We start from the raw sequence: 27,064 nt of genomic DNA, 5'->3' as shown, positions 1-27,064 counted from the left end.
CGCCCTGCCAACGAGTATGATTTGTACCTACTGATCATCTTGAATGCGAGGACCTCTGCACCATAGTGACGCGTTTCATCGTCTCGGATCGAGCGACGCCTCTGTCGTCGACGCAGTCCTCTTCGCATTCTAATCCAATCCTCGACCGCGCCGTCACGCAAACACGGTCAGGTACTGTACCGTCCGTAGAGCCGTCTTCGGTCCGTCGTGACTCTCCCTGGCGGAGGTCTCGATTGCCGGCGCCGGCCTGGCATCTCGAGTTGGGCCCAGCGCCGATGCCATTGACACATCCCTCGTACCAACCTGGTACCCGGGCCGGCCCGTCGCAGCTGGCGGCATGGCGAGTGACGGGAGCAATATGGTAAGTATCATCATCCCTTTCCGCGCCAGCATTTGCAGCCGCCAGGCGGTGGCTGTGTGAGCGAGTGAGAGCGGGTGTGTGCTGACGGATTGCTCGTTTCGCATCATGGCACAGTGCTCTCGCCATCTCGTGTTTCGTTCTCTCCAGGGCATACTACACCAGTGCCGCCTTTGGTATGTTCAGCTGCCCCTGATCTCCGCTGTTCCGATCGATGTGTCGTGCGAGGAGCGCCGGAATCCCCTGGCCTGTGCCGCCGCGCGACGCCCTTCCCATCGCGGACCGATGGACTGACGTACTGACGTAGAGCGCCCGGTTCACTTCACCACCGTCACCCTCTTGTTTTGTAGCGCCGCGTTGGGAATCGCCTGGCCATGGCGGCAGTCGGCCAGCCCGCCTGTGCAGCTCCAGGTCAAGGAGAGACTCGACGCGACGCGGTCCGGTCTCGGTTGGGCTTCTCTGGTGAGGAGCGTGCGGAATGTGCCGAGCAGGGCCCGGCATCTGCATCGCTCTCTCGTCCTTCTCCTCGTCTGCGTCGTTGCGCGATCGGCCTTGTTCTGGCTTACCATCCGCACGACGCAGTGCTCTCGCGTGGGCATCGAGGTACGTCATCACGCGGCACCCCTTTGCCGCCCCATCACCGCAACGATGCAGCATGGGACGAGACTGACGCGGGACGGCGAGGCATCGATAGGCCTTCTTGCCCCTGTTTTCCCTGTTCGCCGAGCTGGCCCTGCCCGACGAACCTGCGAGCTCGTCTCTCGCCCGAGCCGGCTGGCCGTCGGCCAAGTCTCGTCTGGGCCGATGGCTGTCGTCGAGAACGGCGTATGCCGTCTGTGCCTCGGCGTGGGCCCTGTCTGCCATGTCGGCTCTCGACGGCACGCGCGTCGAGACCGGGACGGCATGCCCGGCCGGTTGGCGCTGGACCTTGACCCCCTTGGCCCAGTCCGTCATGTGCGTCCTTGATGCCGTCGCCCTCGGCTGTGGAGCGCGGCTTCGAGCGCGCGAGGTCGACGACGACGCCGACGACGTGTCCGAGTCGCTTGCGGCCGGCCTCTTGTTCGCCGCCGGCTGCGTCTTCCTGCTCTCCTTTCCCTCTTGGCTCTCCGACTCGGGCCTGTACTTGGCCTTTAGTCTGTCGGCCCGAGACATCTGGCAGCTCTGTGCCCACTCGCTCGTTGCCGCGACCGCCATCCTCAGCGCCCTCCATCTCCTCCGAGACTTTCCTCCGACGTTGGTCGCTTTGATCATGACCGAGGTCGGTCTGTTCGGCCACCGGTATCCCAAACTACACGTCGACCTCGTCGCTCTCGTCCTTCCCTCCACCGGCCTCGCCGCTCAACAACCTCTCTTGGCCGCTCTGCTATCCACCATGCTGTGGCGTCTTGCGGCATCTCTTCGTCCCGCTCTGCAAACGCAGACCTTCAGGATTCTGCACAAGTGGCTGCTGGCCTCCCATGTCGGCGTCGTCCTGTTTGCTGCCGCCTGCGAAACGCTGTTCCCTACATCCCCAGCAGTTGTCTCCGTGGGACAGGCGGTTGAGGAGCTTGTGTTCTCGGCCAAGGTCGAGAGGGATGGTTGGCTGTCCCGCGCTTCGGTCAGCACGTCGTTGCCCGAGGCCGTGGCCGAGTACACGAGGCGTCACGGCATGCCACCGCCGCCCAACTTTGACAAATGGTACGCCTTCGCCGTGGAGAAGGAGTCGGCCATTGTCGATGATTTTGGCCAAATCTACCGGGACACGCGGCCGTTTTGGGGCGTCGAACCCTCCGTCGTCAGGGGCAGAACGATGCACCTGCTGGAGAACCCGATGCTCGGCATGGGAGGGTTGAGCATCGAAAATGGGACGGTAGACTTGTCGCCGCATATCCCCGGAACGCATCGCTGGATGGCCGAGTCGTTCCGGCAGATGATTGAGCCCTTTGCGGCTTGGTTGCCCGACATGGTGCTGGCCATGAACCTCGACGACGAGTGCCGCGTCGCCGTGCCGTTTCGCGAGAGGGAAGCCCTCGAGGCCAGGGCAGCGGACAGCACATCTCGCCTGCTCGTCAACAGCATCGGTGGTGAGACGACGGCGGAATTCACGTCGGCCCACGTCTCCGTTCCGGCCTCGACCGGCCCCTTCCCGGAGCCGACCGGTCCGGGATGGGGTCTCTTCGGCGTCGACTCCGTCGGACCCCATTTCACCGACAACGTCCGCCGGCCCATCTATCCAGGCTGGGTGGCAGCCGCCTGTCCGCCGGGGTCAGCGGCGCGCACGAGCCGGTGGTGGGACTGGAGCAGCCTCTGCGTCGCCTGCATGGAGCCGCATTCCCGCCTGACCTCCGGTGGCCCCGTGCTCTCCAACGCAACCTTGGCTCACAGTCTCTGTCATCAGCCAGACGTTGCGCGCCTTGACGGCTTCGCCATGTCGCCCTCATCCATGGTCGGCACCAACACCCTGTTCCCCGTCTTCAGCCAGGGACGCGTCGGCGGCTTCTCCGACCTTCTCGTCCCTTCTCCCTGGGATTACAGCGACAAGAGCGCCCATGTCGAGGCCGAGGATGTGCACTGGGTGAACAAGACCAACGGATTATACTGGCGAGGGTCGGCCACGGATGGCTTTGCCGCTCATGGCGTGTGGCCTGGCTTTCTTCGAGCGAGATTCGTCCACGAGGCCTACGAGGTGGCCATGACCCAGTCGGGCGACCCCTCAAACGACCTCTCCGTCAACGCCTCCTACGTCGACGTTTTACCCAAGTGCGACCCTGGCGACTGTGCCGACGAGCTGGCCTCCTTTCGACACTGGGGCTCTGCCGCGACGGACTCAAGGCCAGCCGAAGCGGATCGAGTCTCGGCGCCTCTGCCCTTCAAGGAGAGCTGGACGTTTCGCCATCTCATGGACATGGACGGCGCCGGCTTTAGCGGCCGCTTTCGTTCCTTTCTGCAGAGCCACAGCCTCGTCTACCGCGCTGCCCTCTTCCGCACCTGGTATGACGAGCGCATCTTTGCCTGGCACGACTATGTTCCGGTCGACGTGCGCCTCGGACGCGGATTTTGGGCCACGCTGCGGTACCTCGCAGGTGTTTCCGGCATCGGGGCCCAACCGGAGTCTGGAGATCAGGGGGCGAGCGATAAATCTACCGGCGAGCGGACGGCGCGAAAGATTGCCTCCCAGGGTCGCCGCTCCGCTTTGGCGCATTTGCGGAAAGAAGATATGCAAGTCTACATGTTCCGCCTGCTGCTGGAATGGGGGAGACTGGTGAGTGACGACCGGGAGAAGCTGGCTTACTCCGTTGATGGGCAAGGGAGCCGAAACCTGAAGCGAAGCGTGTAATGTAAATGAAAGACACCAATGACAGCAACCTTGTACTTGCCTGTGACCAATGTTGTGCGCCCTCACCCCCGTTCTCACCTAGGAGTGTATCGTTGAGTCGTATCGTCACACGAGTCTATCATGCCCGGTGGCTGCAGAAATACAAGGCCATGCCTTCACCTTGGGACCTGTTGATGCCAAAGATGGAAGCAGACTCGGCGCAATCTGCCACCTCGGTCAGCCATCTCACAAGACGCGAGATAGAGCGCCTGAGGGTAAAATACAGCCATCTCCCACCTCCCAGTCCTTCATGGAACCCCCTGTTCCGCTGACAATCATCCAATGACAATCTCCCAGTGGAAATCCCACTGACAATCCCCTTGACAATCCCCCTGACAATCCCACAGACAATCCCACTGACAATCACACTGACAATCACACTGAAAATCCCTGATAATCCCACTGATAATCCCACTGATAATCCCACTGACAATCACTACAACACATTCGCACTTTGCAAGAAACCGACCGATCGTTTAGAAGCATCGAATCTTCGGCCCTCCAGCCATGATGATGCATTCCTCCACGCAGCTTACCCTGCCGCTCTTCAACCTGAACTTAGCCTGGGCCCCATGCCGGCCGCTTGCTTCTTTAAAGTTCCAGTTGGTCAGGGTGTCGCATTGGGAAACCAGGGACTTGAGGTGATGACCTGCGGCACCCCAGCCCCGTATCTCGTCAATGACAAAATAGTGTGTATAGGAGATGCCAAAGTTAAACGTCGACTTGTAGGTACACTCGGCCAGCGGCTTTGGCGGCGACGGCTGGGTCGTAGTGGTAGGTACCGGCGTCTTGCTCGACGTTGTCGTCTTTTTCATCATGTTCATTTCAGTCCACAACTTGGTGCGCGAGTGCTTGTCTGTGGTTCTTGTGCCATGAGTCTTTGTCCGTGTTGGCATCGTCGTAAAGGTCGAGTTGCGATGCATCGACTTCTCCCACGAGCGGTAGTTTTCGAGAGCCGATCTGTTGGGAGGCACAGTCTTGGGTTTGTAGTCGTTGGCGACGGTCGGCGTGACGACGTAAAAGCTTGGTATGCTTGTCACAATCGTCGTCGTCGTCGTCGTGTCGCGCACCTCGCATGCCGTCGTCGACGTGCACACCGTTCTCGTCGTCGTCGACCACCCGCTCACGGGGACTTTGATGCGCTTGCTGGACACAATCTCAGTACAGGCCTTGGCCACGATTTCGGTGCAACCCTTCCCGGTTGGGCTGTGAGTCGGGCGGCGTGTCGCCTTGTTTGTCGGACTGCGTGTTGGACTTGATATTTGCTCCGTGTGCGTGCCTGTGAATGTGTTGGTGGGTTTGTTCGTCGAAATAGCGCCATTTGTCTGGCTCGGCGTATCGATCGTGCTGCTGGCCAGCTCGCTGCTTATTCTGTCGTCTGTAAAAGGGTTGGTCTCGCTAGCCGATAGAATGCTTGTTTCTCTTCTTGTTGAATGGCTTGATGAATCGCTGCTCGGCCGGCTTGTCGGAATATCTGTCGCTTTTTCGGGCTCGGGCACCGGCTCGGGCACCGGCGGAGGTTTCGGTGCTGCAGGCTTTCCGGCTTTATTCGGAAGACTCGGCCCTGGTCCCGGCCCCGGCCCCGGCCCCGGCCCCGGACTTGCTGGTCTGCCAATTGGGAAAAATGGAAACCCTGGCAGCTTTGGAAGCGGTGGTAATCCGGGAAGCGGTGGTAATCCGGGAAGCCGTGGTAACCCCGGCGGTGGTGGTAGACTTGGCAGCTTTGGAACCGGCGGTAGCCCAGGAAGCCGTGGTAACTGGGGCAACTCTGGTTTCGGAATCGGCGGAAGCCCTGGTGGCGGCGGAAGCCCTGGTGGTGACGGTTGATGTGATCCCGGTGGCGGAGCCGGGCTCGCTGGAGGATCAGGCAACGGCAGATCGGACGGTGCACTCCCGGAAGGAGTCCTCCGTGAGCTGAGGGAGGGTTGTTCCGAGGGGCCGCTCAGGGGCCTTGTGGGCATGCCAACTGGCGGTGCTATAATCACTGCAGCGGGTGTCGATGTCCTGTCTGGAGTTGGTCTGCTTGTCGTCTCAGGTAAAACCTCGTCCGGCGGGTTCGTGCTGGGATTCATTGATGCTTTAGTTGTGCCACTTGATCTAGCCGGTGGCCTGGTTGGATTCCCAAAGTGCGGCACAATAATCAGGTTCATCTGTGATGACGATATCGAACTCGTCTGTGATGACGATATGGGATTCGTCTGTGATGACGATATGGGATTCGTCTGTGATGACGATATGGGATTCGTATGTGATGACGATATCGTATTCGTCCGTGATGAATCCGATAAAGTCGTTTCCGAGGGTCTGGCAAACGGCTCAGTTGAGACGTGGTCAGGGGTCCCCATGGCTGGGTAACTCGTCGTAATAACTTGGGTGTTTGACGGAAACTCGTCGTCAACAGTTGAGTCAACCAAAGGAACGTCCGTAAACATACCAGTCGATACAATCGGTTGCTTTGTTGACGTTGGGTCCGAGCCGTCGGTTGGTCGGTTCAATAAATTGGTAGAAGCGGACTCCGACAGCCTTTTCGTCGGGACGTTTGACTCGACCATGTTGTCTGTTGTCAGGCTATCGAATGGCTCCTTTGACTTCCTACCCGTCGGCTTTACTGGAGCCTTGGCGGATGTATTTGTTGGATCTGACGGACCTGAAGCTGGCTTTATTACACCGCTGTTGGGTGATTCCGGTATTGGGTCTGTGGAAATGTAGTTGCCTTGCCCGTCCGTTGGCCTGCTCAGGAGGACATCAGATGATAGGGTTGTGGACTCTTCCACACCCCTGCTTCCTGCATGGTCCGATGAAATTTGTAATGGCTCATCTGAAGGAATGCCCGTTTGTCTAGGTAATGTGTTTGGTGGCGCTGAAATTACCTGGCTCGCAGATACGAACATACCATTACTTGGATCCTGTCGATTAGACGCCTTTGTTCCGGTCGTTTCATGAACTGTGCTTCTTTGCACTGGTTGCAGTAGGGTCCAGGGAGCAGAATCCAAAGGTGTGCCGATCAGCGGATGAGTCCCCTTGGTTGCATTCTCCTTGGATCTTCTTCCTGACGGCAGAAGCACTACTGTGCTCGGGGAATCACTTTCCGGCCCATTCGTAGATATCACTATCATTGTTGAAGGAGGATTCAATACATCTTCAACCGGCTCGTCCAAAGGTATACTTCCATGCCCATTCTCGAGTTGATCTGGTTGCAGAGTAGGAAGCACATCTCTGTGGGATTTGGAAGGCTCCTCAAACGGCCCTCTTGGGTCCGCTTTGTTTGACTTGAAATCGTCTCGAGCATGATGAAAATGAATGATCCGTTGGTTGCCAGTGTTGACGGGACTCTGGGGTACCTCCCAAACCCCAATGTCCTCGACATGATGAGTACCCAGGATGGATTCGCTTTGGCAAGTTGCATTGTTCCACTCCAAAAGCAATGTACGAATGAACTCGACGTTGGCTGTGGAATCGACGGTCACACCGATAATGTGGCCTGCGTCGCGCATTTCATCGCATATCTGTGCCATCATCTTTTGCGGTGCAGGCGATTCCTTTGCACGCCGTGTTAGTCTGTCTAGGACAGTTGAAACCGAGCTTATATCAAACGCCACGCCAATATAGGCGCCGACGATAATGCCGTCGGAGTGAATCGAGACAATTCGGTTGCTGCAACCCTCTGAAATTCGGGTAAATTCTTTTTTCAACTGCTCCAAAGCCAAAAGGAGTTGCGTATTTGTGTGTTGGCTGGATGTCGTCAAGCTTTCTGCAAGATCAAGCTTCGTCTTGGTCAGAACAGCAGAAGAGTCGCATTTGCCCCCGATGGTTGATCTGGTAGTATTTTTCGCATTGCTTTCATTCCGAATATTTGCAAAAGTATCCGTAAGAGTGCATGCGCGAACGAGCAAGGGACTTGAACCGTCGTCCACGGACGTTCTCAACGTCAAATCGAGTCGTACAGGCTCCTTGCATCCGGCTAGTCCTTCCACAGAAGAATGACTGGCCCATTCTGTGGAAGAATCGGCCAAACATTCTGAAGGGCAGTGTGGATGGTCTGGATCATGTTGAGCAAGAGAAGCTGCGCCATTGGAATCGGCATAGGCACCGGTGCCTAATGAATTAGACACGAGAGTCCATGCCACAGCAGCTTTCATAGTCCAACGACGTAGCCGCCACATTCTGGCAATGTTTATGAACAACAGATTATCGATTATCAAGAGATGGTGTATGTGCGGTCAGTCGGTTGTGATGGGAGAAAGGCGTTGTATTATTCTGAGAGCCGGTCACGGCCGGTCACCAGACGGAGGAGCGGTTCTGTGCCTGAATCCGCAAGCCGGGGCCCGTTATCGTGGGCATGAGAGAAATTTCCATGAAAAGACGTGCTCCTATGATCCGTGCTGTCGTCTACTGTCTTTGGCAGCTGGAGGAGAGCAAAAAGCCTCATTTGTGCCAAAATCAAGACGAATGTCCGTCAACCATGCTGCGTTGTTGTCTCGGCGTCGCTCCGAAAATATCTCAGTTGCAACCCAAATAACCTCAGGTATGAAAGACGGCCAGTAAATATTGCTCATTCATCTTGTGGCCTGCATGCCATCTGTTTCTTGTCCGAGCGATTGCTTGTCAAGGACCACCAGATCCGAGAAACGCAGGTTATCCAGGGGTCAACCTGGCGTTGAGTCGAGCACGGAGATCAGAGTGGTCAAGTCCACGTTTTCCGTCGCCGCACTAAACTCGGATCATGTTTCGCAACAAGCACAGCGCTTCTGCTGAGACCTGCTTCAAAGCCCCGCTGGATGCCTGCAATTTTTCACCTTGGCCGGCGCGAGCTCGCAGTCATACTTCAAGTACTGTCGTAGCAACCTCTGAGACTGGGTTGGCCGACGGGACTGCTCATAGGAGTTGCCTTCTTCATTGACCTCGACTCGGTCGTTCTACAACGGGCATGGCCAAACTACAGTCATGCCTAGTTTTGCTGCATGCTCTGCTCTGCTTGGCCTGGGGGTTGGACGATTCTGCCATCGCAAGGCGCATCAGAAATGACAGCAGCGCCCATAAGGAAGTTCCAAGGACCAGATCGCTGCAGAGGAGAGACGTCATTATCCACGCGGCACCGGGTGACTCGGAGCTGCTCAAGGGCTACCTTCACGACGCCATCAGGGACTCTGAAGATGTCGTGAGTGGCCAATTTTTACTTGTTCATGATGCACAAGTCATGCCAGATGATGATTCTGACCGGAATTATAGATGTCAAATATGATATCCCACCTGGAGCTCATCATCGACATGTTCAACGAACACGGAGATTTGAAACAGGACAAGAGAACAGAGGAATCGCGTACCTGGGACGAGAACAACGCGTACCTTACTTTCAAGTGGTACATTGCACGGTTCGACTCCGGCAGTCCCCTCGACGTCATCGGCTTACGATCTCTCACAATTGTTCTGGAAACGTATTGTAATGATCCGCTTGCCCCATCTTGGTGGTTATGAACCAAGACGAGATGCATCGGTCGCCGACTAATTCGTGTATTTCGCCCCTTTCTAGCCTTGGCACTTGTCATGCTGTCTCGGATACTAGCCATGAAAAGTGAGTTTAATGCTGCGTGGAATAACGAGCCGGGGAGCTTCCCCCCGATGGACATTGTGCTTTCGGAGAAGACGGTATTCTCCGATCGCGACCCCTGGGGTCGAAACTACCAACAGGGTAAGACGGTCGGCGCGGGATGGTCGAGGACGTTTTGGCTGATGCTTATCCGCTCTCCTCACAGCCTCCCAGAGTTCGGCACCAGGTAAGGATGTTGCGCTTTCTACAGGTACAGGCTCATCCGGCGGTGACCGTTTAAATAGGTTATTTCCTGTTCCGTCGGGACATGGCGAGGAACGACGGCGTGTGGATCTACCACGATGCCTTGTGCGCTTCTCTCGACGCACCAAATTGGGGCATACCAAGGTACGAAAACCTGATGGCGTACGTCGTCGGTTCCATCCATGATGCCGAGAGGCCACTTCGTGAGACGATGGTATTTTGCGATAACCACGTGCTGGACTGGGCCGCGGCGGATAGTCGCGGAGACGCCGGCGACAGGACGAGCTACAGGGATCTTCATGTCCCCATCGGAGGCGCCATGGCAAGCCGGACGTCCGGATCGGCGTTGCGTCTGATGAGCACCATCGACCCCAACAAGCAGGCCAACTACTTGGGCGATTTCTTCCTGACGACCTTTATCCGTGAGGCGGCAATGGCCCAGGCGTTTTGTGGCATCGGAAACACGCTTGGTAGATGAAGAACCCGATGGGCCGAACGAGATCTTGGTCTAATGTTTCCGCAGGTATTCAATCATGCGATTTTGGTACGACGAAGAACCTCGCGTGTCTGCAAATGCTCAGCGGGGGGATTGTTCGTCATGACAAGGAACACCTGGTCCGCTTTCGGGAGTCGATGGACTTTCCTTCGGCCAGGGACGCACGTAAGTGAGAAGAGCAGGCCAAGGGGGAAACGTCGGCATCCGATGCTAACGAGAGTCAGACGCATTTGCCATGTATGCGATGGGTAAGCTGCATTTCAGCCTTTCACCCCATGTCATGTCATGGACGGCGCAAGGGCCCCTTTCCATAATCCATGTCATTCTAACGAGACTTTCTCTCTCCATATAGCCGTGTACGCCAACGCGGTGAGTTGGTACAGAGGCTACATGCCCTCCAGCAGGGGATCACACAATGCTGGATAGCGTCGACGCGAGGCACTTTCGCGACTGCTCTGCATTCGCAGATGAACCGGACGCAGATGGCGCTGCTCTTGTCGGAGGTGGAGCAAGTTGCGGCCAACGTGATTGTTGCGTCTGCACGCCACGGATATGAAATGCTGGGTACGATGCTGGTGGACCATTCGGATGCTTGCGTATCATGGTTGGTCGTTGCATTCTCACAGCCAGACTCCTTGTCACGTCGAGGGGTCCTAGAGCAGGAAGCCGTCGTGTTTTTTCTTTGTTCATCGCATTTATGAATTCGTCCTCCATGAGCAAGAGTGAACGGCACGTGTGACATGTCGTAGAAGAAGGCTGGGTGGAATCGCATCATTCGGTCCTGTGCTTCCTCGGCATACTGCGAGCAAGTGTTGAACAGCATGGGTCATTCCGTTCCTGCAATATTGCTCTCTGGCACTCGGGAGGGCGAGGCCGGGTCGCGGGACTTGATCACGGCTGGGACGTCCAGGCATCAGGGTCGGAATGACTGTCTCCTGGTCCTCGGTATCGAGAAGCGCTGAGAGAGTAAGAACGGCACAGGCATAGGAGAGTGCTTAATCGATCGTACCATCATCTCTCCCTCTGTGACGGGTTTGTTCGCATCATCAGGCTCGGACGGACGGGGAACGTCTGTCGTGGAAACTGCAGAGAGATGTTTGAGGTTTTTTTCTTTCGATTTGTCGATGCTTTGTCTACGGAGTACGGAGTACGGAGAAATGATTACACGGTAACCCTGCCATGCCTCCAGTTCTCACTGCGCTACAAGTTCGCTCCATAGGGGCTGCATTGCGCCAGAGCATCCACTGTAGCGGCAACTAAACGCTGTAAGTTCGCTCTGTAGGGGCTGCATTGCGCCAGAGCATCCACTGTAGCGGCAACGGAGCGCTGTAAGTTCGCTCCGTAGGGGCTGCATTGCGCCATAGCATCCACTGTGGTAACGGATGGTTGCCACAGTTGGGCAATACCACACGTAAGTATTTGCATGTTCCGCATTCGAGTCCGCAGTAGGCGTAAGCATACGGCACCGAGTATGGGGTAATAACGGCTATCACCTGTACTTAGAAATACTCCCCGGTGTTAGATGACATGGCCATTTCTGTAGGCCTGCTTACTCCTCGAGCTCACCCCCACAGCTGGCACTGCCAGAGGATACACTGCCGGCCTGTGAGCGTCACTTGCACTCACACTTCCCTCCGTCACGACAACCGCATCATCTCCTCGTCCATCACCCTTCGCCGCTCCATCGTGATTTGCGTCACCGCACGCATCCGCAGCGGCCGCGGCGATAGGCACCGACCATGCCTCCGTCGGTCACCCGCTCGGATGATCGGACCGGTGCGACGCCGCCGCCTCTCGACAGCGACCAGGCATCCGTCTCTGACCAACTGTCCGTCTCCGACCAGACGTCCCTCTCCGACTACGGAGATGGCCCAGAGTCTGGTGCTGCTGCTCTCGGCCGCAGGCAAAGGGCTCGCGGCAAGCTCGTCGTGCGCATCGTCTCCCTCGTCACGGCGACGCTCGCTGCCCTCTGCGCCGGCTCCATCGTCGTCTTCTCCCTCTACGCGCCCAAGTTCCAGTCACGGCTGCACTACACGCAGTTCCAGGTCAACGGCGTCGCCATCGCCGGCTCCGTCTCTCTCTACCTGCCCATCACCCCCATGGGCTACATCTGCGACCGCGTCGGCGTCGCACCCCTTGCCCTGCTGTCCTCGATCCTCTTCGGCACCGGCTACGGCCTCGCCGCCGGCATATACCGAAAGCTCGACATGGACTACAACGTGCTCGGCGAGATGGGCCGGCCGGGAAGTGATTGGTCGTACCCGCTCATGATCTTCGCCTTCGTCTGCGTCGGCTCCGCCACGTGCGCCATGTACATCGCCTCCGTCTCGACCTGCGCCAAGAACTTCGGCAAGGGCCGGTACCGCGGGCTCGCCCTCGCCATGCCCATCACCGGCTTCGGCCTCAGCGGCATGTGGCTCAGCCAGCTCGGCAGCCGCTTCCTCTACGAGGTCAACCCCGACGGCACCCGCGGCGACGTCGACGTCTTCCGCTTCTTCGTCTTCCTCGCCGTCCTGCTCTTCATCGTCGGCGTCGTCGGCACCTTTACCCTGCGCGTCGTCGACGAGCAGGATCTCATCGAGGAGGCCATCGAGGAGCTCGAGAGCAGCGGCCTGCTCGACGGAGGCTCCCTCCTCGGCAGGCCGGGGGGACGCAGCACGACGAACCCCTCGACGCCGGCCGGCGAGCTCGAGAGCGACGCGCTCCTCGGCGCGTCCAAGCAGGACGACGCGAGGTGGAAGAAGAACTGGGTGCTCAACGCCGAGACGCGGCAGTTCCTCTCGGACCGCACCATGTGGCCCTTTGCCCTGGCCTTTCTCCTCATGATCGGACCGGGCGAGGCCTTTATCAACAACCTCGGCTCCGTCATCGGCACCCTGACGCCGCCGACGAACGGCTTCGGCGAGGGCACGTCGGCGGCCACGCACGTCTCCGTCTTTGGCGTCACGAGCACCGTCGCCCGCCTGCTGATCGGCACCCTCACGGACCTCCTCGCGCCCCTGCCCGAGACGCAGCACGTGCAGCTCAACCGTCAGCGCGGGTACCGGTCGTCGGCGCTGGACCGCTTCTCCGTCTCCCGCGTCGTCTTCATGCTCTTCTTCGCCATGCTCATGTCGGTCGCCTTCCTCTTCCTCGCCTCGGGCGCCGTGCAGAACCACGCGGACCGCTTCTGGGTCGTGTCGGGACTGGTCGGGGCCGGCTACGGGGCCGTCTTCAGCCTGACGCCGCTGATCGTCACCATCATCTGGGGCGTGGAGAATTTCGCCACCAACTTTGGCATCATCGCGATGCTGCCCGCGCTCGGCTCGACCGTCTGGGGGTTGATATACTCGGCCGTGTACCAGGCGGGTGCCAGGGCGCCCGACGCGCCGCCTGCCCGCGGCGACGACGACACCTTTTGCTACGGCAAGCAGTGCTACGCGGCCACTTTCTGGGCCGAGGGCATCTGCGTCTGGGTCGCCTGCGCGCTCCTCCTATGGGCTTGGAGGGGAAGCAAAGGTTGGCAACAGCGCGGCATCGTGATATAGGCCACCGCACGTGAGAGCCGTTGCGTTGCGTCACGTGACGGCTGGGGACGGACATGCAAGTCATGGCTCGTGAGCATCCAGCGGGCGGGCGTGTGCTTTGAATTGTTTTTTTCGGCGTTGTTTTTTCCGCATACTGTTGATGATGATGATGTATATGTGTGTGTTTGCGTGTGTATGTGTATGTATATGTATATATATATATATATATATATATATATATGGATATATGGGCGGACGTTGGGCGAGCATTGGCTTTAAGGATATCTCATAATACTCGATCCGTGCAAGTACCTGTATGCTAGTTATCTGCCCCTACGAGTGCGCATGAATGGACTCTTCAATACGATGATGAGATGATAAATTGTCTCATAATTCACACACACGCGTACATGTACATGTCATCTCTCGTGACTCGTGTTCAGAGTAATAGTATTTTTGGAGTTTGGGATGCGTACCAATCTGGCGTGATCATAATGAAGTAAAGTCATCTCGAAGAGCGGTCACGTGATTTCGCACCAGCTCGCGTCACAGCCAACTAGAGCTGCGCGTCCATCAAGTCTCGATCCTCAGGCATCCAAGGCATCAAGTCTCGATCCTCAGGCATCACAGGCATCAAGGCTCGATTCTGAGGCATCACTGGCATCACAGGCATCACTGGCATCACTGGAATAACAGGCATCACAGGCATCACAGGCATCACTGGCATCACAGGCATCACAGGCATCACAGGCATCACTGGCATCACTGGCATCACTGGCATCACTGGCATCACCCCGGCGAGGTCCGGACAGGCCAACGACGTTCAACCCATCGAACGAGTTGCCGCCCACGCACGCATGGAGATTCTGCCGTTTGCTGCCGTGATTGATCAGACGCCGCCATGACGGACACGTCCGGTATGCGTCACCCCATGACCATCAGAGCTCCGGCTGACCGAGGCAGAGGCGGACACGATCCGCATTCTCGTCGCCACCGACAGCCACGTGGGCTTCGAAGAACGGGATGCCATCCGCAAGGATGATAGCTGGCGCACCTTTGACGAGGTGCTGAACATTGCCCGGAAACAAGATGTGCGTCCGTCTTCACCTCGCCCGCCGTGCGTGCACGAGGCCTGACCGGAATCAAGGTGGACATGGTGCTCCTCGCCGGCGACCTCTTCCACGACAACAAGCCCTCCCGCAAGTCCCTCTACCAGGTCATGCGCACGCTCCGCCAAAACTGCCTCGGCATGAAGCCCTGCCCGCTCGAGTTCCTCTCCGACGCCGCCGAGGTCTTCGAGGGCGCCTTCACGCACGTCAACTACGAGGACCCCGACATCAACATCTCGATGCCCGTCTTCTCCATCCACGGGAATCACGACGATCCGTCGGGCGACGGCAACTTTTGCTCCCTCGACCTGCTCCAGGCCAGCGGTCTCCTCAACTACTTTGGTCGCGTGGCCGAGGCGGACAACATCGAGGTCAAGCCGATCCTGCTGCAAAAGGGTCTCACCAAGCTCGCCCTGTTCGGCCTGAGCAACGTGCGCGACGAGAGGATGTTTCGCACGTTTCGCGACCACAAAGTCAAGTGGTTTCGTCCCAACGTCCAGATGGGCGAGTGGTTCAACCTGCTCGCCCTGCACCAGAACCACCATGCCCACACGGCCACGTCGTACCTGCCGGAGAACGTGCTGCCGGATTGGCTGGACCTTGTCGTCTGGGGTCACGAGCACGAGTGCCTCATCGATCCGACCAAGAACCCGGAGACGGGGTTTCACGTCATGCAGCCGGGCTCGTCGGTCGCCACCTCGCTGGTGCCCGGCGAGGCGGTGCAGAAGCACGTCGCCATCGTGAGCGTCACGGGCAAGGAATTCCGGGTCGAGAAGGTGGCTCTCAAGACGGTGCGACCATTTGTCACGAGAGAGCTCGTCCTCTCGCAGGACAGGCGGTTCAAGGGGCTCGACAAGAAAAAGGACAACAGGCAAGAGGTGACGCGGCGGCTGATGGAAGTCGTCGACGAGATGATCGAGGAGGCGCAAATGGAGTGGGAGGCGATCCAGACGGACGACGAGGCGCTCGAGGAACGACCGCTGCCGCTGATCCGGCTCAAGGTCGAGTACAGCGCGCCCGACGGCGGCATGTTTGAGTGCGAGAATCCACAGCGGCTCTCCAACCGCTTCGTCGGCAAGGTGGCCAACGTCAACGACGTCGTCTACTTTTACCGCAAGAAATCCGCCCAGCGTAGGCATCCGAGCCCCCATCCCGCGCGTGCCGTGTCCGCCGCGTCGGTCGCTGACAGCTTGCAGGCAAGGCCACGGCCGCCACCCCCGCCGACGTCCTCGAGGACGTGGCAGACGGCGGCGACACGGTCAAGGTCGAGTCCCTCGTGCAAGATTTTCTCGCCGCCCAATCGTTGAAGGTCCTGCCGCAGGGTCCCTTTGGCGACGCCGTCCACCAATTCGTGTCCAAGGACGACAAGCACGCCATGGAGCTGTTCGTGTCCGAGCACCTCACCGGCCAGGTCAAGCAGCTGCTGGGGCTGGAGTCGGACGAGGAAGACCTCCACAGCGCCATGGAGGTGTACCGAACCAGAGTCGAGCAGCAGACGGCGACGGGCGCCTCCAAGTTGCCCTTGGCGAGGAAACGCGTGCTGCGACCGAAGCCGGACTCGTGGGATTCCGACTTTGACGGCAGCTGGGAGGACGAGCCGGATGCGTGGACGTACGAGGAGCCTTCGGGGGATGCCACACCGGCGACGGCGCGGGCGCGGGCGCGGAGGACACGGCCGGACGAGGGCATGAGAGACTACGACGACGACGACGACGACGACGAGGCGTCCACGGCAAAGTCTACGAAGCGGACGGCGGCAAGGGCCAGCAAGACTGGCAAGGCGCCGGCGAAGATGGCTCCAGCTCGAGGCCGCCGTCGCAAAGCCGCCGGCCACGCGGAGGAGGAAGAGGAGGAGGACGTTGTCATGGAGTCGGATGAAGACCCGGCACCTCCTGCGAAGCCGACCAGCAGGGCGCGGCGACCACAGGCGACGACGGCGGTCAAACGACCCAGCACGACGCGGGGGACGAAGACGAGACAGACGACGCTGAGTTTTTCGCAGGCGCAGCAAGGCGCGACGCAGGACAAGGCGTTGGAAATAAGCGACGACGAGATTTCGGACGCGTTTGAGGCGGCGCCCGTGCCGACGAGGACGAGAAGACGATGAAGAGATTGGCATAGACTAGAACGCAGACAAGACACAAGTATGTAAAATACTCGTCTATGATGTCGTGTTATGAGATATACAACGCAAACAACATACAAGTAAGTAAATACTCGTGTCTACGATGTCGTGTTATTAGATATACAACGCAGACAACATACATGTAAGTAAATACTCGTGTCTACGATGTCGTGTTATGATTTACACAACGCAGATACCATACATGTAAGTAAAAACTCGTGTCTACAATATCGTGTTATGATTTACACAACGCCGAAAGAAAAAAAAGAGCAAATCAAATGAGCATGATGATCACGCACCCAACCAAACCAACGATAGATACTATTACATATTATTTTACCAACTCACTCAAGTCACCCTAAGGAGGATCAGTCACGGAAACAAAAAAAAAGGACTCTCTCGACGATCACCTAATGAGGGACAATCACGGAAGACGAAAAAAAGGACTCTCCCGCCGGGAATTGAACCCGGGTCTCAAGCGTGACAAGCTTGCATACTGACCACTATACTACGGAAGATGGAGCAGACGTTGGAGCGTCTGTCGTAGGTGGATTGAGTCCGTTGGGAAGGGCTGTTCTTATTTTACTCTATACAGTTCACAGCAACCTAGATGGAAGTGCCTGTCAATGCCGGGATGTGGCCGAGAACCTTCTTCAAATGCGAGCATCGACAGACCAGGCCCCCTCCCTGGCACGTCACGCGGATGATTGTCGGGTATCAGTCAAATTCGTATTCCCGAGGTCCAAGAAAACCTTGGTACCTTTACACCCCTGTATCAGCTGCAAAATTTGACAGACTCTTTCGAGATCTTTGAGGACAGACTCTTTCGAGATCTTTGAGGCCTTTCCTCTCGCAATATCTCGTCGATTTCCGGCACCATGACACAAAGACACTACAGTCCAGGCTTGACTACAAGATATACGTATAACTGATTCGTTTATTCCATCTAGAAGAAGCGTGGGAACCTCCCGCCTTCTCCCTCGGTTTACAGGTTAGTGTACTGTAAGCTGTAATAGTTGCAAGTAATACGGAGTAATCCGTTCTATTCTCCGCACTGTAGGTGTACACGTACTAATTTAATAACATGTAAATAACCAGGGACAGCAGGGAGTAAAGGGGGAAGAAACCCTCGGGATAAATAAGTGGAGGATTGCGGGGTTTCCAGGAGTCTAGGCGATGTGGCTGGAATGGCCAAGGAGAAGCTCTCGAGCCATGACGACACGGCCATCCTCCTCTCCTCGTTGCAACCTAGCTCGTCCCATCGTCCCACCCTCGTCCTGTCACCTTTCTTTCCTCTCGACGACTCATCAACGTCAAGGCCCGACTCGCTCGACACGTTTCTCCCATCGAAATCCCTCGTGGAAGATCAAAGCATAGGCAGAGCAAGATGACGCTCCGCATCGGCACGGCGTCGCCGGCGACGGGCCCCACAAAAGCGGCCACGATGGCGGACCTCTCGGCGCTCGCCCGGCGCGCCGCCTCCCAGGGCATCGACATTCTCCTGCTGCCGGAGGCGTACATTGGCGGATACCCGCGCGGGACGCACTTTGGCTGCGTCATCGGCGACCGGACCGAGCAGGGACGCGAGGAGTTTGCGCGGTACTTTGACGCCGCCGTCGACTTTGGCGACACGGTCGGCGAGGGCGGCGCCGGAGCGGGTGCCCGATGGGTCAAGAAGGAACTCTCCTCGACGGCCGAGGGCGTCCAGAGGGGCGACGGCACGCGGGAAAGGCTCGAGGACATTGCGCGCGAGACGGGCGTGTTCGTGGTGACGGGAGCCATCGAAAAGGCCGGCGGCAGCATGTACTGCGCCGTCGTCTACGTCTGTCCCACCGAGGGCATCATCGGCAAGCGTCGCAAGGTGATGCCGGTGCGTCCCCCCCCCCCCCTCCCCTCTCCCACGTCCGCCTCACCGGCGTCGCTCGTTGCTGACGAGGCTTCCCGCAGACGGGCACGGAGCGGCTCGTCTGGGCTCAGGGGTCGCCGGCGACGCTCGCCGCCGTCAGCACCACGATCCGCGGCGTGCGCGTCAACATGGCGGCGGCCATCTGCTGGGAAAACTACATGCCGCTGCTGCGCCAGAGCCTGTACGCGCAAAACGTCAACCTCTACCTCGCGCCGACGGCCGACGGCCGGGATTCGTGGCTGTCCCTGATGCGGACCGTCGGCATCGAGGGGCGCTGCTTCGTCGTGAGCAGCAACATGTGCGTCCGGAAGCCGTCGGCCGCGTCCGGGGCCGTGCCTTCGCAACGGCAGCGGAGAAGCTCCGTCGTCGAGGAGGAAAACGGGATCGAGATTGCACTGCCCTGCTCGGAAACGCTCGACAAGCGCCCCCGCTGCGTCCGCGACAACGGCTTCGAGATTGCCCTCCCCTCGCATTCCCAGGAGCAGCAGAAGGAGCAGCAGGCGGAGGGGCAGCGCGGGCACAAGCTTCAGCATCGAAAGTCCGTCTTCGACGAGGACGGCAACGAGATTGTGCTGTGCTGCAACGAAGACGACGGCGAGAGCCAAGCCAACGGGCAGAAGACGACGGCGGCGGCCGACGCCAAGACGCAGGCGAACCGACGCAAGTCCGTCTTCGACGAGGACGGCAACGAAATCGTGCTCTGCTGCAAGCACGTCGACGGCACGGCCCAAGCAGCCAACGGCGAGGCCAAGAACAGGAGCGCGCGGTCGAGGCACGGCACCGGCCGGGACCCGTCCTCCTTCGTCTGCCGCGGCGGCTCCTCCATCGTCTCGCCCTTTGGAGACGTTCTCGCCGGTCCGCAGTGGGACGACGACGACGGCATCATCCACGCCGACGTCGACATGCGTGACTGCGTCAGGGGTAGGCTGGACTTGGACAACGCGGGGAGCTATTCGCGAAACGACTCGTTTCGTCTCACCGTGCAGGGGCTCGATCTGGATCCCCTACCCTATTGATGCCAAGGGATGCCCGACAGCCATGGACGATGCTCGCTCGGGCGGCCAACATGTACGAACAGGCCAGAGGATGATGGTGCGTGCTGTCCAGGTGACATGAACAAATACTATGCATTACCGGTTCCGGTTCCCCGTCACCGCCCTTGGGTGCTTGCTATGCAATGAACAAGATATCGTTCACTTTGCCGTCTCCGTCGTCCTCACTTGGCGTCATTGTTGGGCTGCGACCGCCGACACGGCCGCCACCCCTTCTCGACGGCATCGCACGCCTTGCGCTCGGCCTCCGTCTCCTTGCGCTGCCTCTCCAGCGCCGCTTGGGCGAGCACCTCTCGGCGGCTCAGGCCGGCCGTCGCGTCCCTGACGCCGCCGAGCACGAACTCGCCGCCGGTCCAGCCGCCGTCGTCCTCGTGCGCGTCCTCGCCGTCGCCGCCGTCGGCCTGACCCGACACGACGTAGCGCGAGGTCTCGCCGATGGTGCGGCCACCCGACTTCCAGTCGGCGGCGTCCACCTCGCGTTCGATCTGGCGGCAGAGCGCCCAGAACTTGTCGTCGTGCGGTCCGTGGATGTTGTGCGCGAGCTCGTGGCACAGCGTCCTCCGGATCGTCTTGTAGTCGCGGTAGCCGTCGTGGGCGTCGGTCCGCAGCCGCAGCTCAACGACCTCGCCACGGTTGCGGTTGAGGCCGAGGGTGCGCGACGTGCCCTCATGCGTCGACGACATGTGCGCGAGGGGCTCCATCTCGGTGAGGAGCGAGACGGTGAACTTGTGCTTGCGCATGGCCGCCCGGATCCCCGGGTCCTCCTTGAGCCGCGCGAGCAGCGCCAGGCTGCGCTCGGGATGGGGCAGGCCCTGCAGGGACCGGAGCTGCAGGAAGGTGTACCTCGCCTCCTCCTCGGTCCTCGCCTGGCTCCGGCGGCCCGTCTTGACCTTGCCCTTTTGCGCCATGCGCGCCGCGTTTCGTCGGGCCACGCGGTCGGCCATGCCGTTGACGGCCGCGACCTCGGCGGCGCCGCATCCGAGCAGCGTGAGCGTCTTCCCTTGGAGGCAGCGCAGCGACGGGCCGGCGTCCTTGAACGGCGCCTTCAGCAGCGGGCCCTTGGGGACGAGAATCTTTTGATGGCAAACGGGTATGTCGAGGCTCGCTTCGATCTCGTCAAAGAGGTCGGAGACGGAGGCGTCGTCGGGGAGCGTAAACTGGTAGTCGTGCTTGCGGTGGCACACGGTGATGGTGAGCCAGTCAGGCTCGGGTCCCGATCCCTCGGACATATCGTCTGATATTCGTATCGGATGCCCTCTCTCCGGAGAAGGTCGGTGAGGATAAATCGAGGACGATGAGGATAGATCCGTCCAATCTGGTGATGCTGTTGATGCGGAACGGTGATGGGACAAGAAGTATGGTGGCCGGAGAAGGTCGGTGAGGATAAATCGAGGTAAATGAGGATGAATCAAGGTCGGTGAGGATAGATCCGTCCAATATGATGATGCTGTTGATGCGGGACGGTGATGGGGCAAGGAAGTATGGTGGCCGGAGTAGGTCGGTGAGGATAAATCGAGCTAAATGAGGACGAATCAACGTCGGTGAGGATAGATCCGTCCTATCTGGTGATGCTGTTGATACGGGACGGTGATGGGACAAGAAAGGGTGGCGGATAATGCTGAACAGTCTTCCGTTTCGTAAATTAGGATGCGAAATGTCTTTGACAGGTGCCGGACCGCTATTTAAGCTGCTCGCTGTTCAGAGTTACGGGTGTATGAAGGAATGTTTTGTATTCGTGTCAGGTGTGAGCTCGGAAAGCCCGAGAGGTGATGCTTTCCGCGATCTTCGCCGATGCTTTGTAATACCTACGTCACCCATTCATGCCTGCTCGGTGCGAGGTAGCAGTACCGCGAAATGCTAGGCACATACACCTAAATATATGTACATGTACTCCGCACTGAGTACGACTACGCTACGTGGACAATGTTGATGACCGATCAGGTGAGCAAGAGTCGGTGGCTGCTTGCTGCGCCACAGGGATTTGTGGCAAAGGGAGCAAACGGCGCCGAGTCGGCGAATGGCTCGTCACGTGCACATAGCGATGGCGGGTGACGATGCTTGCACGCCGTAACCCCCCCCCTTTACGGAGCAAATATATGCCGAACGGTCGTTTACGGCATCTGGAAATAGTAACCACCAAAGTTTTGCTGACAAAGTCGGGGAAGGTCGTGGTCACCAGCAGATGGGACAGGACTAATTTATCGGCACTGCCATTGCACCTCGTAGCATGCTGCTTCAGTACCTATCGTGTACTGTTAGATGTAGTTGTAAGTTGGCGTACTGCACTGTACAGTAGTTGTACTGTAGTAGTCACCTAGCAAGTACCTACTAAGTACTAGGTGTTCAAAGTGCTTGCGTACTAGGTACCAACCTCACTAACCTTAAGTAATTACAGTCTGCAAGTACATGTAAGTAAGTACATGTAGTATCGAGGTACTTGGTTGGTACAACAACTTACAAGTACTTGTACTCCTGCAACAAGTACCTGCGTGTTCTGCAGTATTACTGCAAAGTCGGAATGCCAGAATCGGAGGTCGGGTGACGGACATGTTACGACTCACAGCGACATTGACCCTGCACGCCGGCCCACGCCAGGCAACTTGCATCGATTGTCAATCGTCATTCTTCACCCGGAAGATGCATAGCATGATTACCGAATTGCCCTCTTGGGACTTGGCCACCGTTTATGGCGTTTCGCGCCACAGGGCCCCTGATCGAGGGGGTGGACGAGGATTGTCCCTGAAGAAGTGCTCCATACTGTAATACTCGGTGCGTGTTAAGTCGGTACTTGTATTATTTTCTAGGTGCAAGTACTGTGGTAGTCCGCACTTTAGTGCATGTACTCTGTACTTGCAAGTACTTCCTTGGCAACCCAGCCCTACATGCTCCGTATACAGTACAGGGCAGTAGGATGCACTGTAAGTACAACTAGGCACCTGGTTTGGACTTGTACCAGAGTTTAATCGCTCGTACTTACTAGGTACTTGCAGTGCTCCGTAGAGCGCATCGTACTGTACTCCGAACTTGGGTGCTTGTTCAGTACTGGTACTAGTACCATTGACGTGCGATTCACAAGCTGTGCCGAGTACTTCACATTCAGTATACTACATGTACAGAGTACTTACGGATACACATTCTCCATACAGTAAATTCTAGTATTGAGTACTTACTTAAATACCTGCACCGACAAAACTTGCACAAGTACTCACGTAACAACGAATACTTGAACACCAACAGTGCACCGCCGCAGAGCAGCGAGGTCATCGGCAACGCGGCGCTAGTCCAAATCAAGCTGCACACCAGCCCCAGCTGAGCGCCACAGGAACGGCCAGCACGTTGGAGCTCGCTCACCTGTCGCGATCGTGTCCTCTTTCTCTCCGCTGCTCCCTCGGATTCACACTCTACGCTTCCGCAGCACGTCGACTGCCATTGCCGCCGACCCGCGACACGACAGCTGCCATCGAGCTGCCCGCTGCCGTTGCAGCCTCCGCCCTCTCGCCGAACCGGCCCTCGCCATCGCCGTCCCGTCCGCTCCCTCGAGCTAGTCGCCACCGCACCCTTCAGCATGGTGCTCAACGTTTTCCGCGTCGCCGGTACGATGACTGCACTCTTCGCCATCAAGGTCCCTGGCTGACATGCAGACAGCGGATTTCTCGCACCTCGCGAGCATCTTTATCCTGCTGCACAAAATGATACAGCTCAACGTACGCTCGTCCGCCCTCGCCCCTCCCCGCCCATCCCCCATCCCCTCCTGTCCCCTGTCCCCTCGAATGTCCATCGCGCGAGGCTTACACGCTCCAGAGCTGCTCCGGCATCTCGTTCAAGTCGCAAATACTCTACCTCTTCGTCTACATCACCAGATATCTCGGTTCGTAACCCTCGCCGTTCCGTCGGATGCCGCTGACCGGCGCAGATATATTCTCGACCGAGAGCATGTACAACCTCGCCTTCAAGATCATGTTCATCGGATCCCAGGGCTACATCATCTACCTCATGACCAACGCCTACAAGCCGACCAACGACCCCAACGTCGACACCTTCCGCGTCCAGTACCTCCTCGCCGGCGCCGTCGTCCTCGCCGTCCTGTTCCCCTACAAGTACACCTTTTCCGAGATCCTCTGGGCCTTTTCCATCTGGCTCGAGTCGGTCGCCATCCTGCCCCAGCTCTTCATGCTGCAGCGGACCGGCGAGGCCGAGACCATCACGACGCACTACCTCTTCGCCCTCGGCAGCTACCGCGCGCTCTACATTCCCAACTGGCTCTACCGATACTTTGCCGAACCCAAGCACAAGCCCGACTGGATAGCCATCCTCGCGGGCATCGTCCAGACCATCCTGTACAGCGACTTCTTCTACATCTACTACAACAAGGTGCTCAAGGGAAAGAAGTTTAAGCTGCCCGTGTAGGGGCACCGAGGGACGGAATTGACCGAGGCGCCGAAGCAGAGCAGGGAATCCGATGTCGCGAACGGGTCGACGTCGGTTGATGTCGGCCGACGGATCGGTGTACGATGGAGAAATGGCAGGTCGTCCACGCCGACGACGGAATCGCCAGCGGCCTTGGAGGAGAAACCGACAGAGCCGTGGGAGGCTCGTGGTGCGGACGCGGACGACGGGGTTGTACGAAAACGATGGCCCGCAGCCACCAGCGGCTGCTATGAGACTGTCCATGGCATCCATATAGGGAAGAATTATGTTGAAAATAGAAAGTATCACATGGGACAATGGAAACGATTTTTTTTGCCACCCACAGGAAATTGCACCGCAAGCACAGCTTCATGCTCGTCGTTGAAGTCGTCGTGCTTGAGTTGATGCCTGAGATGGTGCTTGAGTTGATGCCTGAGTGTGCTTCAGTTGATGCCTGAGATGGTGCCTGAGTTGATGCCTGAATTGGTGCCTGAGTTGGTGCCTGAGTTGGTGCCTGAGTTGGTGCCTGAGTTGGTGCCTGAGTTGGTGGTGCTGGCGAGTCTCGAACAGCGCGCCCATGTGCCATCACGTGACTTGCCTTGGAGACAGCTTCCTTCGCCTGCGTCATCCGTCGACCTGCATCACCAACCATCACCGTCGGCCCGGCTTCGTCGCAGCAACATGACGGGCGAGGCTCCCGAGTCCGCCGAGCAGCAAGCTCCCCTGCCCAACGGCCAGCCCGACGCGCGGCCTGCGAGCGCGGGCCCTCATCCGCCGGCGCCCACGGCGCCCGCCAACGACTCGAGGCTTCCCTCGCGCAAGGATGTCTCGCTGCGCGAGTTCCTGCACAAGATTGACGACTACGCTCCCATTGTCCGTCCGCTTCCTCCAGATTCTCGAGCCCGCGCGGCGAGCGCGAGATGAGAAAAAAAATGTCGGCCACGCGCGCTAACCATGATGGCTCAAGATCCCCGATGCCGTCACAAACTACTACATGACAAAGGCCGGCCTGCCCCCTCCGCCCCAGACGGACGCGCGGCTCGCGCGGCTCCTGGCCCTCGCGACGCAAAAGTTCGTCGCCGACCTCGCCGCCGACGCGTACCAGTACAGCCGCATCCGGGCGTCCAACACAAACGCCAACAACCCCATGGGCTCCCTCGGCGCCGCCGCCGGCTTCCCCATCCCAGGCCAGCAAGCGGCCGTCGGCGGCGGCCAGCCCGGCGGCGGCGGCAAGGACCAGGGCAAGGGCGTCACGGGTCCCGGCGGCGCGCCCCTCGGCATCCAGCGTCCCGGCTTCGGCGGCGGCGGCCAGGGCGGCAGCCAGAATCGGACGGTGCTGACCATGGAAGACCTGGGCATGGCCGTCGGCGAGTACGGCGTCAACGTCAAGAGGAGCGAGTTTTATCGCTAAAGTCTTGCCTCGTCGGCAAAGGCCGCTCGAATGACGTACCGGGTGGCTGTACGGAAGGTCTCGCAAGGCGTTCAAGGTACCCATCCATCCGGGATGGGCGGCGTTACGGTGGAAGCACAGTCACCAAGGCTCCAATGGATCCATTTCATTTCGCGCAACACGGGCGGCGGCGTTTTCATGGTTACATGCATGCTGATATGATACACTTTTGCTCTGGGTATAATGTGACGGCGTCGCGGCAAACGTCCCCTCCGTCCCGCGTCCCCGGCATCCTATTTCCTATCCCAAATGTTGGGCTTGCGCGTCCTGGGCGACGTCAGCGATCCGGCTTCGTCGGCTTGCCACGAAAAGGGGAGCGCACGGTGAAAACTCTCCGAGCTTGTGGCCGACCATGTCTTCGGTGATCAGAACCTGGTGGTAGTCCTTGCCGTTGTGGATCTCAAACTTGAGCCCGACGAAGCTGGGGAGAATCGTCGCCGAACGGGCCTGCGTGCGAACGGCAGGGGGCACGTCGCCCTGCTTCTTGGGGAAGACGATGGGGAGACTGCAAGCCGGTCAGCCGGGTTCGGAATCGAGTCGAGCGTCGTCTTTACGGCACGAGGTGCGGTCCTGGAGAGTCGGCGTTAGCGGAGCCCATGTGCCGCGGAGCGGACGGATGACGCATCGGACGGAAAGTTACCTTTCCACACCGAACGTTTGAGCAGGAGGCGGGTGGGCTGCATCGTCGCCGTAGGTGCAGGCTTGCCGTCTGCTTCACGACGGCCGACGGATTTCGATGTCGAGAATCGAGTCCGACGACCAGCAAGCAGGTAAAAGGTACAATCGCTCTAAGCAGTATTACTCTGTCACGCCTGCATGCCTCTAACGGGGTCACGTTCCGCATAGTTGATTATGCAACGGCGCCCGCTTTGACGCATATTTATCCATCTATGCGGGTGCTGTGAATATCCCTCTAGCCGTCTGTCCGCCAGTATTTGCACCAACCTGAACATCACATCATCGTTTCCATGCCATTGTTGAATCCGTCCTCCGCCTTTGACTCTGCCGTTTGTCTCGAGCCCGCCTCATAACAAGCACAGGCCGGCGGCGGAAATCACATCCTGGGCAATCGCCAGCGCGAGCCTCGCCGCCTGGAGCCTCGCTGCCTGGAGCCTCTCAACGTCGTGTTCCGGCTCGCAAGGCAACATGCATGTGGCACACTGATCAGGGTATAACGCTGATGATTTGGTCCCAAGTCCGAGCCGAGAACAGCTTGCCCGAGCTTGGTGGAAGAAAACGAAACTCCAGCTGCCCAGGCATTCCGTGCGGCGTGGACGAGCGCGGTCAGGCCTGTCACCATGCATCCATGGCTGCCAGGCTCAACACCGCATCGATGCATCACCAGCTCGCCTCGAGCTGTGCCTTGGCCCCCCTCCGGCCTTCCGGAGCCAAATGGATTTCCTGTCTGTATGTCTGTCTGCATGCCTGTCTGTTCGTCTGTCTGCATGCCTGTCTGCTCTAGACGCCCCGTCCCACTCGCGTGCTTGTGTCATGAATCAAGGTGGCATC

The 27,064-nt window shown here is 58.6% G+C and overlaps 10 protein-coding genes and 1 non-coding gene across 11 annotated transcripts; 7 read left to right on the top strand and 4 right to left on the bottom strand.

Annotated features, from left to right (window-relative positions):
• Positions 1 to 337: 337 nt before the first annotated feature.
• DCS_08230 (uncharacterized protein) lies at positions 338 to 3,674 on the top strand (the record flags this gene model as incomplete). The annotated part of the gene is made up of 3 exons (XM_040805508.1): positions 338 to 361; positions 668 to 961; positions 1,053 to 3,674. 3 exons carry the CDS (start codon positions 338 to 340, stop codon positions 3,672 to 3,674), a joined length of 2,940 nt encoding a protein of 979 aa, XP_040655612.1.
• A 515-nt stretch (positions 3,675 to 4,189) lies between these two features.
• Positions 4,190 to 7,876, bottom strand: DCS_08229 (uncharacterized protein; the record flags this gene model as incomplete). The annotated part of the gene is made up of 1 exon (XM_040805507.1): positions 4,190 to 7,876. The coding sequence occupies one exon, from the start codon at positions 7,874 to 7,876 to the stop codon at positions 4,190 to 4,192; it is 3,687 nt and encodes a 1,228-aa protein (XP_040655611.1).
• A 764-nt stretch (positions 7,877 to 8,640) lies between these two features.
• DCS_08228 (uncharacterized protein) lies at positions 8,641 to 10,962 on the top strand (the record flags this gene model as incomplete). Its single annotated transcript, XM_040805506.1, has 10 exons — positions 8,641 to 8,871; positions 8,943 to 9,073; positions 9,287 to 9,402; positions 9,467 to 9,487; positions 9,546 to 9,974; positions 10,028 to 10,165; positions 10,225 to 10,248; positions 10,353 to 10,369; positions 10,468 to 10,596; positions 10,750 to 10,962. The coding sequence occupies 10 exons, from the start codon at positions 8,641 to 8,643 to the stop codon at positions 10,960 to 10,962; spliced, it is 1,449 nt and encodes a 482-aa protein (XP_040655610.1).
• A 777-nt stretch (positions 10,963 to 11,739) lies between these two features.
• DCS_08227 (putative transporter MCH1) lies at positions 11,740 to 13,527 on the top strand (the record flags this gene model as incomplete). The annotated part of the gene is made up of 1 exon (XM_040805505.1): positions 11,740 to 13,527. The coding sequence occupies one exon, from the start codon at positions 11,740 to 11,742 to the stop codon at positions 13,525 to 13,527; it is 1,788 nt and encodes a 595-aa protein (XP_040655609.1).
• An 880-nt stretch (positions 13,528 to 14,407) lies between these two features.
• On the top strand, positions 14,408 to 16,722 carry DCS_08226 (DNA repair protein rad32; the record flags this gene model as incomplete). The annotated part of the gene is made up of 4 exons (XM_040805504.1): positions 14,408 to 14,423; positions 14,470 to 14,597; positions 14,654 to 15,746; positions 15,812 to 16,722. 4 exons carry the CDS (start codon positions 14,408 to 14,410, stop codon positions 16,720 to 16,722), a joined length of 2,148 nt encoding a protein of 715 aa, XP_040655608.1.
• A 464-nt stretch (positions 16,723 to 17,186) lies between these two features.
• On the bottom strand, positions 17,187 to 17,258 carry DCS_t84. Its single transcript has one exon. It is a non-coding gene; the product is annotated as a tRNA-Asp (tRNA).
• A 926-nt stretch (positions 17,259 to 18,184) lies between these two features.
• On the top strand, positions 18,185 to 19,662 carry DCS_08225 (uncharacterized protein; the record flags this gene model as incomplete). Its single annotated transcript, XM_040805503.1, has 2 exons — positions 18,185 to 18,610; positions 18,688 to 19,662. The coding sequence occupies 2 exons, from the start codon at positions 18,185 to 18,187 to the stop codon at positions 19,660 to 19,662; spliced, it is 1,401 nt and encodes a 466-aa protein (XP_040655607.1).
• A 200-nt stretch (positions 19,663 to 19,862) lies between these two features.
• DCS_08224 (ubiquitin/metalloprotease fusion protein) lies at positions 19,863 to 20,927 on the bottom strand (the record flags this gene model as incomplete). The annotated part of the gene is made up of 1 exon (XM_040805502.1): positions 19,863 to 20,927. One exon carries the CDS (start codon positions 20,925 to 20,927, stop codon positions 19,863 to 19,865), a length of 1,065 nt encoding a protein of 354 aa, XP_040655606.1.
• A 1,653-nt stretch (positions 20,928 to 22,580) lies between these two features.
• DCS_08223 (HDEL sequence binding protein) lies at positions 22,581 to 24,105 on the top strand (the record flags this gene model as incomplete). The annotated part of the gene is made up of 4 exons (XM_040805501.1): positions 22,581 to 22,616; positions 22,936 to 23,291; positions 23,397 to 23,566; positions 23,612 to 24,105. The coding sequence occupies 4 exons, from the start codon at positions 22,581 to 22,583 to the stop codon at positions 24,103 to 24,105; spliced, it is 1,056 nt and encodes a 351-aa protein (XP_040655605.1).
• A 681-nt stretch (positions 24,106 to 24,786) lies between these two features.
• DCS_08222 (transcription initiation factor TFIID subunit 10) lies at positions 24,787 to 25,516 on the top strand (the record flags this gene model as incomplete). The annotated part of the gene is made up of 2 exons (XM_040805500.1): positions 24,787 to 24,978; positions 25,073 to 25,516. 2 exons carry the CDS (start codon positions 24,787 to 24,789, stop codon positions 25,514 to 25,516), a joined length of 636 nt encoding a protein of 211 aa, XP_040655604.1.
• Positions 25,517 to 25,795: 279 nt separating this feature from the next.
• DCS_08221 (ribosomal protein S19) lies at positions 25,796 to 26,153 on the bottom strand (the record flags this gene model as incomplete). The annotated part of the gene is made up of 2 exons (XM_040805499.1): positions 25,796 to 26,060; positions 26,110 to 26,153. 2 exons carry the CDS (start codon positions 26,151 to 26,153, stop codon positions 25,796 to 25,798), a joined length of 309 nt encoding a protein of 102 aa, XP_040655603.1.
• Between the last annotated feature and the right edge of the window lie 911 nt (positions 26,154 to 27,064).

The sequence above is a fragment of the Drechmeria coniospora genome, chromosome 03 (genome assembly GCF_001625195.1).
Source record: "Drechmeria coniospora strain ARSEF 6962 chromosome 03, whole genome shotgun sequence".
NCBI lineage: Eukaryota > Fungi > Ascomycota > Sordariomycetes > Hypocreales > Ophiocordycipitaceae > Drechmeria > Drechmeria coniospora.
The sequence above is the reverse complement of the archived record's forward strand: the minus strand, read 5'-3'. Positions and strand labels throughout refer to the sequence as shown.